Raw genomic sequence first — 18,912 nt, 5'->3', positions numbered from 1 at the left:
AAAAACTGGCTGTTTTTGTAGTTATAATTTTGTGGGTCTCTGTGTGAAGTAAACACTGGTCTTGTCAGCTGCTGATGAAATGTAGAGATTGTAAACATGAAGTAAAATAAACAGAAGTCATTTCTGTGTCTTGGCTCACCCTCACTGGCTCTTGTTCCAAGACATAATTATCTTTCTCACTTCACTCTCACTCTCCATGTGGACGAAGGGAGCCAGACGGAAAGGGTGATTTTCCCAAGCGCCGGGAAGACAAATGTTGGGCAGAAATGGATGGCAAAGAGCGAAGTGAAGGGTTCTGCTTCATTGATTTCTCTCCCGCTCAGCTCTCACTGGCAGTGAGACACGTGAAAATATTAGCATTTTACAATATATTATGTGTGTATGGTTTTATCTATTCAGAAAATATACTGAGTAGGTAGTTGAAGATCGTCGCCATTGTCTTTCTCTGATGCCTTCTAGACATTGGACTTTGTGATATCAGCTACAGCCCATGCTGATCCAACGGCAGCTCAGGACAAGGCGTCATTTGGGATTCAGCAGCAAGAGCAGTTGTTTGGATCAACAAAGCATGGAGACTTCTGTCTTCTCTCTTGTGTCTTTCTTTTAATATATCATTGTACCTTGCGATGGCCCGGACTAATGGCTTCTGACTTGGAATCCCAAGGCCATGTCCATATGAGTAAATTACATGGAACAGTTAGTATTTCTCCAGAATCTCATTTCTTTTTACTTACGGCCATTGGAGAACGTGTGGCGAGGAGATATGATTTGATCTTTAACGTGCGTCCTTTGAAGCTACTTGTTTGTAATGAGTTTACCTCAACCATCCATTTGATGGTAAAATCTGTTTCTATTATTTAACCTTTTATTTTCATGTCTAACGCACCAACTCTAGTGCCGGGGGAAGGTGGTGATAAGGGTGAACATAACGGTTGCCATAATGGAACAGGCATGAGAATGAGTTTGCAGTGTGTGTGTGGCAAGCAGGACCAAGAATAACATGTGTCCAAACCCGTCTGTTTTCCAATAAATTGCAAATGACTTTAAGCCGAACAATCTGTTTGCAATCAATTGCATAATAAGGCCTCACCCAGAGTTCTCGCGGTGATTGGAACGACCACATGGAAGAGGCTGGCATGGTGCCTGTCGCGCAGCAGGCTGTCAACACGGCTGCACTTCTCTGCTATGTGCTTGTGTCCCCACAGAATGGCAGCTCCCTGACGGGGGGGGGGGCTGTCTGCCGCTCAGCCTCGTCTCCCCAATACCTGGCCGAGTGCCCGCACACACCGGGGCTCATTCAGTATTGGTTGAATGTGCAAACTTGACTATTACCACCTAGACATTTTGTTTTCCCCTTTGAAAGGAATTTGGCACGAACATGGCAGAGACAACAAGCCAAGTGCTGTTACTTGGGATCTGGAGTTTTGAACGCTGCCGATACTCCGCAGGCTGTGTTAAGGGAAGGATGCGCCTTGAACTTCACTAGATGGCACCGAACCGTTGCCCTGAGGGAGAAGTGACTGCAGGCGGGGAGAGGGCTGGAAGCCTGGTTATCAGCGACATTAAATGTCTGTCGGTGATCTCAGGGGGTGGCGAAGCTTTCACTGTGCTTTTTCAGTTAAATCCTCACAGGCATATAATTACAGTTTGCATGTCTGGGAATACGGTCCGATGTAATTAAGCACAGGGGACTTCTCTATTCGGCTCTGAGAGTAGAAAATCAAGCGGCCCCCATTCAGGCCACGAGGGTGTACTGCTGTGGAAGCATTTTTTTTTCAAATTTCTATTTTTCGCCCAAACTTTAATTCTCTAGTAGAGTCGCTGAGACCCTGCAGGTGAGGAGGCTCATTTGTTTTTTAATTATCTTAAAATTCGCATACTCACCACTGTCCACCTACTTTTGCCCAGCCTGCATATGTTAGAGGTAAAGTTCATTTCTAAAATGAAGCCAATCCCAAGAGTTTTCCCATTTATTCCCACAAGAATTCCACGGGCCCACTTCAGGGAGGGCTTACGGTATTCACCAGGTACGACCTCCTGGGGCCTGGCCTTGCTTTGGTTGAGTCGGTGTGTAGTGAACAGTCCGGGAGAGAAGAGCAAGGAGGCCAGTACACGCCTGGGCTCAGCACACACAGCCCAGGCTCAGGTGGATGGCGAGATGCAGGAGTGGCAGAGTGAACTGATGAGTCTAACGCAGCCGTGGGCAAACTATGGGCCGCGGGCCGGATCCGGCCCGTTTGAAATGAATAAAACTAAAAAAAAAAAAGACCGTACCCTTTTATGTAATGATGTTTACTTTGAATTTATATTAGTTCACACAAACACTCCATCCATGCTTTTGTTCCGGCCCTCCGGTCCAGTTTAAGAACCATTGTGGCTCTCGAGTCAAAAAGTTTGCCCACCCCTGGTAACATGTTCTTGTCACTCATGCAGGTTTTATTTTAAAACACTTGAACACTACTGATCAAGTGTTACATGTATCCTTTGAGATTTTCTTGGCCAGAAATTATTTTTCTCAACTTCTTTACTCCTCTTCCCAGCGTATTTCCTCCTCCAGAAAGTGTTCTTGACCTTGAGAGAGCACTTTTCTGTGGTTGAGCTGCCTCCCTCTACCCCCCGCCCCCTGCCACCCCGCCTTGCCCCGTCATGTCAACTACTAACAGTCAGTTCCCTACCATGTGCTCACGCCGCGTTAGGTTACTCTAGTCCCCGGAGGCTCCGGCTGGGTCACTAGCTCCTGGGTGCAGCGGGAGGGCTTGCACCCTCGGTCCGGCTGAGTCAGGGACTGCAGTCCAGGCCCGCACGCTTGCGTGGCCCTCACTCACGGTGTGTAGCTGCCGATTTGGGAAGGTGCCTCCTTTGATTCCGTCAGCGGGTCAGAGCGGCCGTGGGCAGCTCTGCAGGAAGGGCAGCTGTTGGGTTTGCTTTCAGCACTGCGGCTTCACATTTTGGCCCAGGGCCACTCCCTCTCCTGCAGTCTCTGACTTACTCCACTCCCTGAAGTGCCTCCCCTGCGCCCTGGCCCAGCAGTGATCACTCATCGCGCACCGTCTGCCTGGACTAAAACACACCTCCATTAGCCAGTGGAATCGGCTCTATCGCCAGGCTGTTTATTTCAAATGTTACAGGCGATCGGAGAATTAGGCAACTGTTAGTCCCAGGCCACTCCGTTCCCAGGGGCGCGTCAGCCATTGAGGAACACTTACCTTGCACTTGGAAGGCCAGCCCTGGTTTCCCCGACACGAGGCACGTCTGACCACCCCCACAACGTAGGAACGCAGTTTCCACGGAACCGACTGAGACACACAGCGCGGACGGCCCGTGGCGCTACTCACTGAGCTTCTTCATGCAGTCGCGGAGCCGGGTCTCCAGGCTGAGCACCCTAAGGTGCAGCTCCTCGTAGTCATAGGCGCCCAGCTCCTCCTGGATCCCGGTGAGCACGGCCGACAGGTTCCGGATCTCCTCCTTGAACTGGGTGATGAGCCGCGCGTCCGTCTTGTACTGCTCCAGCACGGGGATCAGCGGCAGGAGCTCGTCCATCTTCTCCTTCAGCTCCTGCGGGGACAGCGCGGGCCCTGAGCGCCTGGCGCCCCCTGGCTCCCACCCACCAGCGCGGCGCTCTGTCCCTGGACCCTCACAGGCGGTTATGACAACGGATTCAAAATTCGCATCTTAAAATGACTCCGAGGAGATGCCATTAGCATAAACGCGTTCAAATAGCAGGCGCTCCTGTTACTGCCCTGCTTTATGGGCTTACGTTTCTTGGGGGACAACTTCTACCTGCCCTGCCAGCTCAGGATGCTTCGAACTGGCCCGTGTCCCTGTGTCCCTGCGGAGTGGAGGGGACAGAGACGTCCTGATGAGAAAGATGCGCGCACATTACAGCCAAAAGGCGGAGCCCCGGAGCACGCTTATTTCCGAGGCTCAGTGGGAAGAGGCGCATTGGGCCGCGCATCTTGCGGCCTCAGGGGGAGCACCGCTGCCCCACGAGGACCTTAACGCGAAGAGTTGGCTCTGTCGGTACCACTTGCTGCCGATTATATGCAGCAACTGCCGCAATGAAGGGTTTTCCGTTCCACGGTGGGAACACTGAAAAGAGAACAGTGCAGTGTCCCAAGTTTGATGGCAGGTTTTTCCCCCTGAACTAAAAATAATAATAATAATAAGTGTTTATACTTCTGGATCTTTTCAAAAACATTTGTAATGTGATTACTGGCAGTCAATTTGGAAACTCCCTGCATTTGTCAGGGAGCAGCCAGTATGCCCGTCAGAGGTTTGAAAGGTTGGAGCAGAAGAGTGCAGATCTGTGCTCACTGCTTCCGCCTAGAGTTGCGGTTCCCACTGTGTTGCTCGGATGGCAGAGCTGTGCTTGCCTCTCTTGCCCCACCCTGAGCTCCTCACGGGACACTGACAGTCTCAAGTGTGATACCCAGAACAACTGCCACCTTCCAGGGCGGGGAGGAGAAAACCTACTTAGTGGTTTAAACTTTTATTTTATTTTCCTTTTTAATTGAATTTATTGGGGTGACATTGGGAGCCACTAGTCCAGAATGGCTTTCTTGAATATTTCCTCTAACTCTTCTCTGATCTTCTCTAAACAAAATTAAGCAAAGTTCTTCTCTCTGTGCACCCGAGCAATGTTTATGCCTCTAATTGCTGTCCATCTCGCCTGCCTGTTGGTCAGCTGTCTTTCACAGAACAGAGATTACGTACTGCACCCCCACCCCCAGAGGGCCAGCCCTGCCTTGCTCACAGGACCTGCTCAATAAATGTTGGTTAAAATGAATTCATTTGCTCTCCAGCCTGGATCTTTCTCTGTTTGCCATCCTCCCACCCCTTCTCTATTCTCCCAGTTCACTCCTTCTCTTATTCCCAACAATCTTTCAATTCCTGGTATCTTCTAGGCTTTGCTCTCATTTGTTCTAATTCCTTAACCCCCCAGGCCTTGCTTGCATCTTTCTTCAACTGAAACCTCATGCTTCATCGCTTTAGCCCGTTCTCCGGCCAATGCCCTCAGCCTTCTTGCCCTCCTGTTCTTTTAGGTGGAATTTTAAATGCGGTTCAGTGCAATTCTGTTTCCTCTGCCCTCTGCCCAGGCTCCTGGTAACCCATGCGAAGCAGAGGAACCACTGCGTGTTCCTGGCCACATCCGGCCCTCACCCTGACGCGTGGAGAGCGCTTCTGAGGCTCGGTGAGAGCTTGCGCTCAGACCTGCCCCCTCACCCCCAGCACGACTCCCGCTTCCTGACCGGCCGGGAAACGGGGCTGTGACCTTTACAAAACCACAGCGTGTTTCTGAAACGACGTGCCGTGTCTTTGCAACGCGGACTGTTCCTTTTCAGTAGAGGTGCAGACGGCATCATCCCAGTCAGTTTATTTTCATCGATGACCCTGTCATTCATAGTTAATGAAAGTCCACATGCACCTCTTCTCCGTTCCCAGCGTTTCTAAATAATTGCCCATAAACAACTGAACGTCTAAAGACTGGTTTTGGGGTGAAATCATAAAGCAACCCTCTTTCTATGGCTGTTAATAATGGTAGTACTGCCTCATTTAATAGTATATATTCCTGATATTTCTCATATGAGGGCATAAAAACTTCACCAGGGGAAAAAAACTTTGCTACGTTGAATTATTACTTTTCCTTCCGGTTCCCCCTTGTCATCGACATTGGAGTGCCTGTACGTCTATGCAGACACTCCCCGAGCTCTCGCAGGGTTTGCTTTGTGATAGCCAGTCTCCTGTGCGCCCACAGCTGATGGCCAGGGCCGGTGGGAGCTGCCGGGCGTCCCCAGCGAGCCCTGAACCTTGCCCGGAGGGGCCGCTCAGTGATTTCCAGCCGAGCCACGCTGGCTGCCCGGCCCGCTCGGCGTCGCACGCGGCTGGACCAGCTCGCGGGCGTGGACCCACCTGGAAGTGCTTGGTCATGAGCGTCTTCCGGTCGTCTTCAATCTGCCGGAACTTGGCCTTCAGCCCCTTCATCTGGGTTTCCATTTTTAGAACATACTGGAAATCTCTCTGAGTCCTCAGGTTTAAGACTTCGATGGACTGGGACATGTTCTGAACCTGTTCAACGAGAACATTGGCCATCAATCAGCGTCTGTTCACAGGTCTGTGCGGTCACCCCCGGAACAGCAAGAAGGGCATCAACATGGAGAACTGAAGTCCCAGGTCCTTAATCCCACGTGACACATTTCTAGAAGGACAATTCTCCATGATAAACAGTCAAAGAATTCAGTAAGAGACAGACTGAGGCAGGAAGTAATGCAACGGGCATCCGAACATTAGAAATGACTGGATATAAGCGAGGACTTAACGTGTCAGAAAAAGACATTTTATGAAATAGATTTTTTATTCCAGGCTTCGTAAGCGTATCAGTGCCCCATTTTGTTGAAGGTTAAAATGAGTTGTTTCTGTGAGTACTAACACTGACCTCTGACCTCGAGATCTGGGGTGCTTAGCCATTGTGGGTGTCAGGAGTGCCTAACAGACATTCAATGCATTCACTGCGGTGTAGTCACCTCGAGGCACTGGACACACCCCCAGAGGTGAGGGGGATGGACCCACAGGTGAGGGGAACAGACACAGAGGGGAGGGGGACGGACCCAGGTATGTGATGGCAGCTCCCAGACCCTGCTGGGCCCTCCTCACCGTGGAGCCTGCTCTCGCAGACCTGGGAGAAGGCAGCGGTAGCAGGTGGGCAGTTGGGCAGGTGGGCACGCAACACGTGTTAGGTGGATGGCACTGCCCCAGGTTCCCTGAGCCCCAGGCTGTTGAGAAGCGGGGCACAGGTGACCCAGGAAACGTGTAGAAACGGGAAAGGACTGCGCTCACAGTTGTGGCAGCGACATTCTGGAACCAGAACGAAGGCCAGGGGAGGGGAGCTGTGGACGGGCTCGGGGAGAGAAGGAGGACGCGCGAGGTTAGAGGATAAGGCGGGCCGTGTCCTTGGTGCCCAGGGTATTGTCTACCGGGCAGCATCTCCCGCCACATCCTCCTGGGAGCTTGTCCAGGACCCCGAATCTTGTCCGAAAATCAGGATCTGCATTTCATCAGGATCCCCAAGTGATCCCTTTGTCTGTGAGATTTTGAGAAGCGACGCTTAACATGGAGGAATTTCCGGGAGAAAAACAAGTCGGAAAAGCCCAGTCCATGTCGGGGGGTCATCTCAGGCTTCCAGGGAGGTAAGTGTGTGATTCCCTTTCACACGAGAAGGAGTGACCGCAGGACTCCAAGTACGAGTTTTTATTAACGGACAGTCGCTCCTGCACTCAAAGCCTCACTTATACCCCGTCCTCAGTGCAGCACGGACGTACCGAGGGGACATCGCGAGCATCGTGGCTGCATCGTGGATAAATGTGAGGCTCTCAACCACTCCTGAGCCTCACTGCGGCTCAGCACGAATGAAGAAGCGCTGTTTATGTTAAGGACAGTGCACGCGTGAACACGGCGTGTGTATGAGCCCACCATCGTGGCACGGCGAGCCTCTCCGGGAAGGCCGTGCCCAGGGAGGAAGCGAGGGCAGGCGAGGGGTCTGGATGGACAGACACAGCCTCCCTGCTCCTTTGCCGCTGACCCGCCCCCTTGAGCTCCGGTGCAGCTTGACTGTGTGGCGGGAAAATGCTCGGAGAGAACGTGTGCCGAGTCCTGGTCTGGCCTCTGCACGGCAGAATCGTGTACGATCTCAGGAGCCACCGCGGGTCGTGGCTAGAGACAGAGCTGTCCACTGGGACAGGACCTGCTCGGCTGCCTTCAGCCTCTCCCGCTGGCTGTCCCGGGACTGGTTAGTTTCCCACTGTTTTCGGGGACCCACGGAGAGTCAGTTTCCCGGGGACACCGGAGGCTGGGTCCCCAGGATTCCACGCGCCGGGAGAAGAGCCATCTGCTGCCCTGCTGTCCATCTCCCCACACAGCCATCTCCCGGTGCCCCCAGCCCTGCGGCCCTACTGTCCATCTCCCCACACAGCCATCTCCCGGTGCCACAGCCCTGCCGCCCTGCTGTCCATCTCCCCACACAGCCATCTCCCGGTGCCCACAGCCCTGCCGCCCTGCTGTCCATCTCCCCACACAGCCATCTCCCGGTTCCCACAGCCCTGCGGCCCTGCTGTCCATCTCCCCACACAGCCATCTCCCGGTGCCCACAGCCCTGCCGCCCTGCTGTCCATCTCCCCACACGTGTCCCCGTGCCCACAGCCTCTCCGCAGGGCATGGCAAGCTCGGGGTCCCCCTTCGTTGATAATTTGTTGGAACTCCCTCTCCTGGTTCCTTGTGTGAATCAAATGTCTGAGGGCTTTGAAACGTCACTGCAAATCGACTTAGATTTCACTCTCCTTCATCATCAGTGCGGCAGCCCCTTGGGGAAAAGAGTCCAGCAGCTTCGCATGTTTACATGGCGCGGGGTTAACACAGATAAATAGCTTTCTTTACTGTGGGGCTTCACAGGGCCTCTGTGTGAACGGCGTGGTGGAAATCCTCAGAGCGAGGAATCCTGTGCAGTGTCTCTCAATCATTTCGTCGGTGAGTCCGTCGCTGGCAGCCTGTTCCAAAAGCCACACTTGGGGAATGAGTGAGCTGGACAGCGCAGGCGCGTTTACCTGTGCAGGGAGACTACACGGCTGGCAAGCTTTGGTAAGGGGGCAACTTTAGATTGGGCATCTGACACCCGGGGCATGTGGAACCGCTGGCAGTCCTAGCATTCACTGGTACAAACACTGCTCAGCATGCTGGGCAGGGCAGCACTTAACTAGGCATGCGGGCCGCCGGGGCATTCTGGGGGCACCCGCGGGGCATTGAGGAAATGCAGAACTGGAGTGGCGTCGCCACACGGCCTGCCAGTGAGTGACGTCGCAAGGTGGTTTCACCTCAACAAGCACCAGCTTCCTCTTAGGGAACTGAGAGAGGCAACCATGTCTGCTCTGAGGGTCGGAAGGGGGTGGACACAGAACAGACAGGAGCTGTTATGAACATCGCCGGCAGGAACAGCATTCTCCTACCACGTGTCATGCTTGGTCAGTGGGGAATGTGAAGGTCAGGTCCTGTGTGCCACCGGGCACCTGGGAGTGGCATAAGCTGGGATGTCTGTACTCAGAGATTCAGCACTTTCATTGTTCTAGCTTCTCTGAACTTTCTGTAAAGTTCCTATTGGATGTTCAGTTGCGTGGATGGATATGGCACCGCATGAGTTGTTGAGAGTGATGTCCACCTGATGTATCGTATCGCCCCCGATGGCATTTAACCTTGTAGCTGCTGCCACCCCCCCCCCCCCAATCCCCCGCCAGCCTGGCCACCCCAGCTGTGCGGCTGTAGGAAGGGCCCAGCACAGGCAAAGTCTGAATGAGAAGAATGGAAAGAACCATCCACTGTTGTTCTGTTTTGTTTTGTTCTCCCCACACCACACATCAATAACCTTTCATGAGCTGACTGGTGTCTGTAAAAGAGGAAATGCAGGCCGTTCAGCAGTTGATTGTTAGGGGCCGGCTTCAGTACGTGATGTGGAGCGAAGGCTATTGAGTGAAACTGAAGCACGTGATGCTCAAAGGCACGTCTTAGAGCAGTGGTTCTCAACTGTGGCTGCACATTAGAACCACCTGGGAATCTTCTTAAAATCCTGACTTCTGGGCCTCATCCTCCGGAAATTCTGTTTCTTTGTTACTAATGTTGTGGCCCCACCCCATAACAAAGAAACAGAATTTCCAGAGGGTGAGGCCCAGAAATCAGGATTTTAAAAAGATTCCCAGGTGATTCTAATGTGCAGCCAAGGTTGAGAACCACTGCCTTAGAGGCGCTGATAAATACTCGGACTTCTTCGTTATCCATCCTGAGAGCTTATGCAGTGCGAGCCATTAGCTTAGCTTCCTTGCAGGCTTCATAATGGAATCCCAAAGTAGGAGCTCTAGGAGCCTGGTGTGATTCTGAGAGTCGAGGCTCCATTTCTGGCAGCAGAATAAGACTTCCTACCTTTTTTTTCCTTTAAGGAGACACACTGGACATTAAGACAGATGACAGAGAGCCGATCTTTAGAAGACGGGGTTGGGAGCAGTGAAAAGTCACATCAGCAGAGCAGGAAGCGCGAGGGACTCCTTCCGGGAGCAAACACTGGGAGGACCCTGACCCCCACGCCCGCCTCCCCCCACTTCCTTTGCAAGGAAGGGGGATTTCCGTGCGCACATACCTTTTCCAGCAGCTGGCGCAGCTGCCTGCTCTTGGCATCCCGGGAGCACAGGCTCTGCTCCGGAGCCACCACCGTGCAGATGCATCGCCCGTCGGGGTCCTGCGCGGAGCTGTACACCTGCCACCCCTCCTTGGGGCTGACCTGCGTCTGGGGAAACGGAGCACACACAGACCCGTTAGAGCGGGGGAGAGGGCCAGCAAAGCATCCTTCTGACAAAGTCTGGTTGTATTTTTACAGTTAATAGGAGAGTGAGGAGACGGGTTGCATGGGCGGCATAGCCTCATGCAGTTACACCTTCCTTAGCCGTTCTCTTCCTGTAGGCTCCGTGTGACTGATACTCACCGCCTGCCCCTCCGCAGTGCTCTGTGGACAGACAAATGCTGCCTGAGGAGCATCTGGTAACCACTTAGACACACATGACCAGTCTTTCTCCGTAAGCTCCCATGGCTTGTCTTTCTCAACCATAGTGGGAATTAGCAATAGGTTCTTTTCTGATTGTTACTCATGTGTGATATTCTGAAGCTAAGCTTTATCCCAAGGAGTTGCCCGTGTATTAAGGGCCCATTATTATTTTTTAAAATAGGTTTTTATTGATTTTTAGAGAAAGAGGAAGGGCAAAGGAGAGAGAAAGAGAAACATCAATGAGAGAGAAACATCTATCAGCTACTTCCTGCACACTTCCCACTGGGATTCGAGCCCGTAACCCGGGCCTGTGCCCTGACCAGGAATCAAACCGTGACCTCCTGGTTCAGAGGTCTATGCTCAACCACTGAGCCACACTGGCTGGGCCAGGCAGCTGTTTCTGAAGGTCAGTCACACGGATGTAGAAAAGCGACCGGCCACCCAAGTTGCTCTGACTGTGTTTCCTGCGGACACAGATCCCTGGGCCGCCTTAGCGAGCGCTGGCTCACGTCCACACCCGGGACCCGATATCCCCAGCGCCCCTCTCTGGTTCCGGGACTCAGCAGGCAGGGAGGCGTGTCTTTTATGGCCAGGGAAGAGGAAGACGGATGCTGTCTAGAAAGGAAGGCGTCTATATGAATCTGGAGGAGCGAGGCCCCGGAAGGCTGGGAGAGGGGCTGGGGTGGGTCGCTGACGTGGGGCTTGGAACAGGATGTGACTGGAGGTCAGCAGAGCACTGTCTTGCAAAATGCCCAGAGTTACGGGGCTGCTCTGTTTGCCTCTAGACCAGGGGTCCTCAAACTACGGCCTGCGGGCCACATGCAAATACAAATACTGTATTTGTTCCCGTTTTGTCTTTTTACTTCAAAATAAGATATGTGCAGTGTGCATAGGAATTTGTTCATAGATTTTTTTTAAACTATAGTCCGGCCCTCCAGTGGTCTGAGGGCCAGTGAACTGGCCCCCTGTTTAAAAAGTTTGAGGACCCCTGATCTAGACGTTGGAAGCCAGTTCTTAAAAGGACACACCAGGTAGATCCTCTCCCCACAGATCCGCCGTGGTCTGGCATCTCCGTCTCTGGGATTCTCAGCTGTCATCTCCTGTTTCTTCTGTCCTGGGCCCCAGCTCGGCACATACCATCAGCCAGCACACAGGTCTTTCTCTTTTCAAGGGATTTAGCAACAAACCCATCTTTTTGGGCTCCTTTCACAAACGCCTTTTTTGGGTAGTTCATAGAAGTCTCCTGTGGCCTCGCCTATTTCTGGGGGGTTGGATTTATGATTATTTCTATCTTTTTCATCCTCCCTCACCCCTTCCTCCTAGGACTTATACCTGAATATCCAGTTAGGATAGAAAGATGTGTTCAGAATTATATATTATTAGAGTCAGAGAGGTTCTCAAAGAATATTCCTTTTGTACTAAAGGAGAAAACAATGCAAAGAGATTACCGATGGACCGGAGATGGAAACGGCTTAGCAGTGGTTTCAATGATATGATTAAAGGTTTAAGCTTAGGAGCAGGATGGGATTAATATATCCAGACATAGGTTTTGTCGATGCAGCTAGGCTTCTAGCATGGGACACAAATCTCAAAAAATGTCAGGAAATTAAGGCTCGTCACTCGAATAAATTTAGCTTTCGGATGAAGGAGCAAGGGCCAACCCAATTATAATATTAAAACACCTTTAACAGCAGTGCAAACAGCGATGATGAAACCTGGCAGCATTAATATTGGTGTCCGCCTGCCAAGTGTTGGGCTAACTAGTGAGGCGCTGATCACGGCCAGGCAGGGATCAGGGGTCAGGTGCTGATCACGGCCGGGCAGGGGTCAGGGGTCAGGTGCTGCCTGGAATGAGGAGCGCGGGGAGGTGAATAGGTTTGATGTTCGCTTCGCGTTTCCCCGGAGCATCTGCTTCATCAAAGCACAGACGCCAGCCTCGCCTGTACTTGCAGGCGTCTCCCTGTAGGAATCATTGTAAAGAGCCCGAGCTCTCTACTGCAGAGTTCGTCTAAACCAGTGGTTCTCAACCTTCTGGCCCTTTAAATACAGTTCCTCATGCTGTGACCCAACCATAAAATTATTTTCGTTGCTCCTTCATAACTGTCATGTTGCTACTGTGATGAATCGTCATGTAAATATCTGATACGCAGGATGGATGGTCTTAGGCGACCCCTGTGAAAGGGTCGTTTGACCACCAAGAGGGTCGCGACCCACAGGTTGAGAACCGCTGGTCTAACTGATCCCAAATGCAGCATGTTCCCTCCGGGGCCATGAAAAGGTGACTCGAGAGGGAGGAAGGCTAGTAAGAGAGGGGGTCCCCACAGCTCTGCGGGGTCTGACGGAGATCCCCGTTCCAGGAATAGCGATGATTCTAGGAGGTTTCATGGACGGCTCCCGTGTTCTCCTCTAGGGCACCGCACTTGCGTTAAAATGAGGATCCAAATAAAACAACGAAAACCTCCCATGTAAGGAAGTGACTAGCTGGTTCTGCGAAAAGATTGCTTCCGTCTGAACTTGTAAGAGCAAGTCTTCAGGTGGCGGTCTCACGCGTGTAAGGTGATAGCAGACTCTCCCGGAGCTCTAGCCATTGCGCGGCAGCGCACCGGTGCTGTTGCCTAAGCGTGGCAGGGACCTCATAGACCAGGGGATGCTCTTCTGCCCATTTTGTAGGTGAGCAAACTGGCCTGGAGACAGGAGGGAAGCTGCTCCAAGGGGGGTGACCAGCAGAGCTGGGATTGGTGCTTGCACGGTCTGAGGCAGAGCCTGGACGTTTAACAGGGAACCACCAGTGACCTGAACTTCCCTGCGCCATGAACGTAGCCTTGCTAACAATTGTGAAACCCTGCACTTGAACCCGGAGGGTGTGTGTAGTTTGTTACCTTCCAAAACACTGCTCATCACAGTGATGGCTGATGCAGTCCCTTTGAACCTTCTGTGTTAATTAGAACTAAATGAACTATTTAGCAGCTCTTAATATTACAAAAGTCATGAACTATTTAAGAGTGCTCTACATAGGAGGATGAAATGATAATTTCAACAATCGGGTGTCAAGTCTGCATTCTTTGCTTATAATTTAATTGCAAAACTGCCTTTGTAAATATAAAGCTACTATACGAGAGTTACCTCCAAACTTCAGGGCTCTGTACCAGGAAAGAAGGGTCCTGGAGACCAGGCTGAACGTAGAAATTAATACAATGCCTTGCGTGACAGGAGGTTTTTCTGTTTAGAAAACATCTTACCCTGTATTAGCTTCATTTCTTTTGAATCAACTTCCTTTAGAAATAGACTAGAAATAGACAGTATCTTATTTTACTCATCAGGAAACAAACTCAAAAAATGTAAGCAATCCCTGCCCCCTGCCCCCCGCAAGTCACCCATTTAGTAAATGTCAGGTTTCTCCAGCTTTAAGCCCAGAGCTCATCACATCCGTTCTCTGCAGGTAGATGCTGGTGGGCGGTCTGAGTCCATCTGTCAGTAGCCAGACAGGGCTGCGCTGTAGGGGAGGCGCCCCCAGGTGGGTGGAGGGCGTTTTCCAAGCAGCAGGGAAGCACATGGCCCTTGGCAACCCAGAGAGAAGCTGGCGGTGATGTCCTCCGGGGACAAGAGTGGGTTTTTCTGTGGAAGGCATGGCAGTCATTTATCGGGGCCCAGGTGGAGGGCCAGGCAAGGGCCAGGATTCCGATCCTTTGAAGGGAACAAAATCAGTGGGTGGACCATTGCTAGGTCTTATGTTTTATGCTGAGTTTCTGGGCATTTTCCCCTCCCAATCTTCACCCGAGGATGTGCTTAAAGAAAGAGGGGGAGAGGGAAGGGGAGAGAGAGAGAGAGAGCGAGAGAGACAGACACACACCACCCTCCACACATGCCCCAGGCAGGGATCAAACCCGCAACCTAAGCATGTGCCCTGACAGGGAATCAAACTGGCTGCAACCCTATGGGGCACAGGATGATGCTTAAGCCACCGAGCCACCACTCTGGCTGGGCCTGGGCGTTTCTCAAAGTGCTGACCGAGGCCCCATCTTGACTGGGCCAAGGGGTTGATTGTGGGGGGAGGGGGCAAAGGGTGCGGGCCCAGGAAATGTCTCCTCCCATCATGAATTATTTGTGTGACTAATGACCTGTTTTACATATTGGATTTCCACTCCAAGTTTCCTGCGACAAATACAGGGCGCTCCCCCCTGAAGATGTATACACACGTTAACAGCTGATAAGCTCAGTTTTGAAAATGAAATGTGTTTTAATAAGCACTGCCTTTATACTCATTCACAGTGCATATACATCTTTTGGGACACCCTATATTTATTCAGTATGCTTATGTAGGATTTGAATAAAATAGCCATATAGCCAGGCATTGCTGCTAAAAATAGTGTGAAATTCCTGGCTTGGATGGTTCCTAAGAGCCTTTACAGCATTAACATTTGATGATCTTAATCTAGGAAATACAGATTCATTCTTTTTCACCACGGGAACTCTAAAGTATGAGCAATTATCTTGAATAATTAAGGTGGGGAAAGGCCATCTTTGACATTGCTCTTGGGTAAGGTTTGCCATTTTACCCAAAGGAAAAAAGAACCTTTGCAAGCTGGTCTCTCCATCCATTCTAGTAAATACCATAGCAGAAACTTTCCAGAACTTTCTGAGATTTTTTTTTTTCATCCAAAGGAATATTTGGTTGTGTCAACCCATCCATAAACCATAGCGATGCTTTACACTTTTCCACCCACAGATTACCAACCAGAACATAAACTTACTTTAAAATTACAAAATAGAGATCCCAAGAGAATCATGCCTTATTTTGGAAATTCAATTCTTCGCCATCAACATTGGAAATAACCAAACCAATGTCTTATCTACACACAAGATGTCCACCTCAGAGGCAAGGTGCGGAGTTTGAAGAGCTCGTTGCTGAATTTCTCAGTTCAGTTTCATTCCCAGACAGAGTTTGTTACACAGCTAAGCTGGTGAACACCCCCCGGTATTCACGTGCACAGTGAGAGCGTTTGGCTCGGGGATTATGAAGTGGTGTGAGTTTCCTTGTTTTGTAATTGTTTGTTGGTGACAGAGTATGATCTCTTTTTTTAAAAAATATTTTTATTGATTTCAGAGAGGAAGGGTGAGGGAGAGAGATAGGAACATCAATGATGAGAGAGAAACATGGATCAGCTGCCTCCTGCAATGCCCCACACTGGGGTTAGGCCCACAACCGGGGTCTGTGCCCCAACTGGGAGTCAAACCGTGACCTCCCTGGTTCATGGGAAGATGCTCAACCACTGAGCCACGCTGGCTGGGCTAGTATGCTTTCTTTCTAACTTCAATCTTCTTTACATCCCTCCAGCCACACACACACCATGCAAGCAAGGAGGGGAATCTCAATACCGGAGGCACTGAGGTTTCTTAAGTCACTGAGGGCGGAGGGAACGTCAAGTGCAGGTGAGAGTGCGCCGCCAGCATGCTCTGCTGGCGCCCTACCACCTGGCGAATCGGGCTAATTAAGTAATTAATTTGACCCCCTGGCTCTACTCGGTTAATTGCACATTGATGGATAGATTAATTATTAGTAGTAGCTGCAAACAAGTCTTGAAAATAGAGGGTTACTTGCCTTTTTTACCGGCCTTTTATTATACTGCGGGAGTCCAGTGGTAAAAACAGGTCAGATAAAACCGTAAAGACTCCCAGGGCAGCAGGGAAGTTGTCTTTCTAGAACACCCCCTCTAATGGGTTTCCGCACTTCTGTTTGAAAAGCTGATCGTTTTTGGTTTTGTTTGGGAGGTTTGAGGGTATTGCTAACTAAACTGGGCTTCAGGCTATCAGAAGAGACTTGCTTATAATCTGGGGAGGGTTACGAAGCCATTCATTTCAGTGAAGGAAGACTACGGGAGTTACACTTGTAATGGGAAAAGTCTTTATGAAAAATTAAACAGTATAGAGAGAGGCTTTTTATCAGGCAAGTTATCTGTTCTTGGCGTTTCTTAGCTTCTTAAGGTCTTCTTGGCAGGCTTTAAATTGCTGAGGTGTTTTTTTTATTATTATTCATTTATGTTTAAAAGAGGTTGGTTTCTCTGGCTGAACGCATTGCGAAGTCACAGGAATTCAAGTTCAAGGCAGAACCTGCTATAGCACAGCTAGGTTAGAAAGACTAGACTCTGTAGGAACATTGAACGGTGTTTTACAGACATTAAAGGAAGATTTAAAATAACAAGAAACAAATTAAATAGCCTTCCCCACCTGGTTAATATCGTTAAGTGAAAAGTCTTTATGCTGAAGCATTCAAGGAGTCTAGTTTTTCCCTTCGCAGGTAATTTCTGGGGAAATCTATGTCATGTAATTTTTAAGTGTTCATTAAAAAACTAAAGTTACCACCACCCAGAGAAGCAGAAACCTCAGGCATTGCAAGCGGCAGAAGCCAGCCCACTGGTTAGTGCACTCACTCCCGGAGACGCCCAGCCCACCCCGAGGCCTGACTTACTGAGGCGTCTGGCGGCCACAGCCTGCTGGTGTTGCGCCCCACCAGGGCGGGGAGCGTCTGGGACATCCAGTTTGAGATCACGGCCATGGAGCTGAGCAGCGCGCCCAGCTGCAGCAGGGGCGGGCGCATGGCTGTGCAGCTAACGGGTTTTCCCAGGGACTGGCGGTGAGGCTGGTGCTGGGCTGGCAGTGGGGAGGCGTGCCCACAGCAGCCACATCTCCGCAGGAAAAGAGATCCACTCCTGGCTCTGAAGCGGGATGGGCTGCCCTCTCCCCTCCCGCCCGGAAGTGCCCGGCCCTGCCTTTTCCTTGCTCCCCAGACACTGGGCTCTCGCATCCCAGGAGGATTCCAGGGAGGGCTGGGCTGGTATTTATCGGAGCAGAGGTTGCAGGGAGGGGAAGTGGAGCTCGTCCTGCCCTCCACCAGGCAGCGAGCATCCACGGAGTCCGTTTCCTCCAGGGTCTCCGGGAGTGTAATGGGCTGCTCTTTATCCCTCATAAAAAATGCACCTGCACAGGGAGGGCTGCCAGCGGGGCCATTGCAGACACACACTGGGACCTGCCAGGTGCTCCGGGCTCAGCCAGGGCAGGGAAGCCAGTCTGCAGAGGAGTTCCAAGATCTGAGAGATTTTTCTTAAACAATCACCTACAATGAGCTTTGTTGCCTCTAAAAAGAAAGAAAGAAAGAAAAAATACTCAAAGAGGAATAGCTGTTGCCTGTGGGGGACAGGTAGCCTTAGCGGAAGCTTCTGCTATGGGAGGGAGGTTCATGTGTGTTTCCAGGAGATGCTCAGGCACCAGGCAAGCTCACTGACTCTACGTTCTCCCTCGGGGGCATGGCCACGGGCACCAGAAGTCTGCCTCCCCAGAGAACTCGGGACTTAGTGAAACTGCCCAGAACCGGAACCAGGGAGTTTGCGGCCTAATCTTTATTTACTTGCAGTTCGTTGCGTGACTGGCCAGTGACTTGCATTTCCTTGGCTTCAGGTTTTTATTTTTCTACAATGTCTCCCTGCTCTCCAAGGCTCCCTTCAGGTCTGCTCAGTGGGGCTTTGTCAGCAAATGTGTAGCTTGATTAGAGTCCCTGGGTAACTTCATTCTGTTCTTTACAAATACCCCAGATTGCCCACATCCGAATCTGAGATCCCAAATGGAAGAAGAGGCCATTGTCTGCATAACATATATGGTTTAAAAGAAAAATAGAGATAAGACATAGGGAAATATGGCTGAATGAAAATTACATGAAAAGGAATCTGTTATAGAAAGAAAAAAAAATACTGTTTTCCTTAAGAGAATTCTGAACTTGTTTGTAATTGGAATTTTCAGCCAAAGATATATATTTTTCTTAAACAGTTTTGGCAAGCGGAATAAAGACAGTGGCTTTAATATTTATGGAGGTGTGTGCCTTTTATTCTTAACAACAGCTTTAAAGTGGGGTGATTGCTGAGATACTTCCAAATCCTCCTTGCTAGTTCATACATAAGAACCAGGCTATGCTTTTCCCTTTAAAATACATCCAAAGGCTTTCAGCTGACTCTTATTTTTTAACCAAGTGTCTAGAAAACAAAATGTTACTTCTTTTTGTCTTTCAAAATTCATATCCTATATGAGAAAGCAATAAGGATAAAAGCACAATCGTTTATATACTGAACTCGGCATTAAAGAACAGAGTATTCCTAGAAAGGACTGTGAAATTTTACCTTAGGATTACAGTGTGGCAGGAACAAAACAGCAAAGTGGACTTACAAATCTAATTCTGTCGAAATACACCTGTAACTCTATCTGACTCTAATAGAGGAGGGGAGTATCTTTTCAAGAGATTAATTCCCCAAATTGAACACTAATATACATGCAATTACTGGATAATTTAAGAT

General features: G+C 50.5%; 1 protein-coding gene across 1 annotated transcript in view; it reads right to left on the bottom strand.

Annotated features, from left to right (window-relative positions):
* The window catches only part of OLFM3 (olfactomedin 3), an 84,713-nt gene that overhangs the window by 5,681 nt on the left and 60,120 nt on the right, over nucleotides 1-18,912 (bottom strand). Inside the window, exons 2-4 of the mRNA XM_059673366.1 lie at nucleotides 10,172-10,318; nucleotides 5,911-6,066; nucleotides 3,336-3,555 (exon numbers count right to left, since the gene is read on the bottom strand). Of these exons, the coding sequence (XP_059529349.1) occupies nucleotides 3,336-3,555; nucleotides 5,911-6,066; nucleotides 10,172-10,318 (523 nt within the window). The remainder of the gene's footprint in view (nucleotides 1-3,335; nucleotides 3,556-5,910; nucleotides 6,067-10,171; nucleotides 10,319-18,912) is intronic.

The sequence above is a fragment of the Myotis daubentonii genome, chromosome 18 (genome assembly GCF_963259705.1).
Source record: "Myotis daubentonii chromosome 18, mMyoDau2.1, whole genome shotgun sequence".
NCBI lineage: Eukaryota > Metazoa > Chordata > Mammalia > Chiroptera > Vespertilionidae > Myotis > Myotis daubentonii.
Note: the sequence above shows the minus strand (reverse complement) of the source record. Positions and strands in the feature narration are given on the sequence as shown.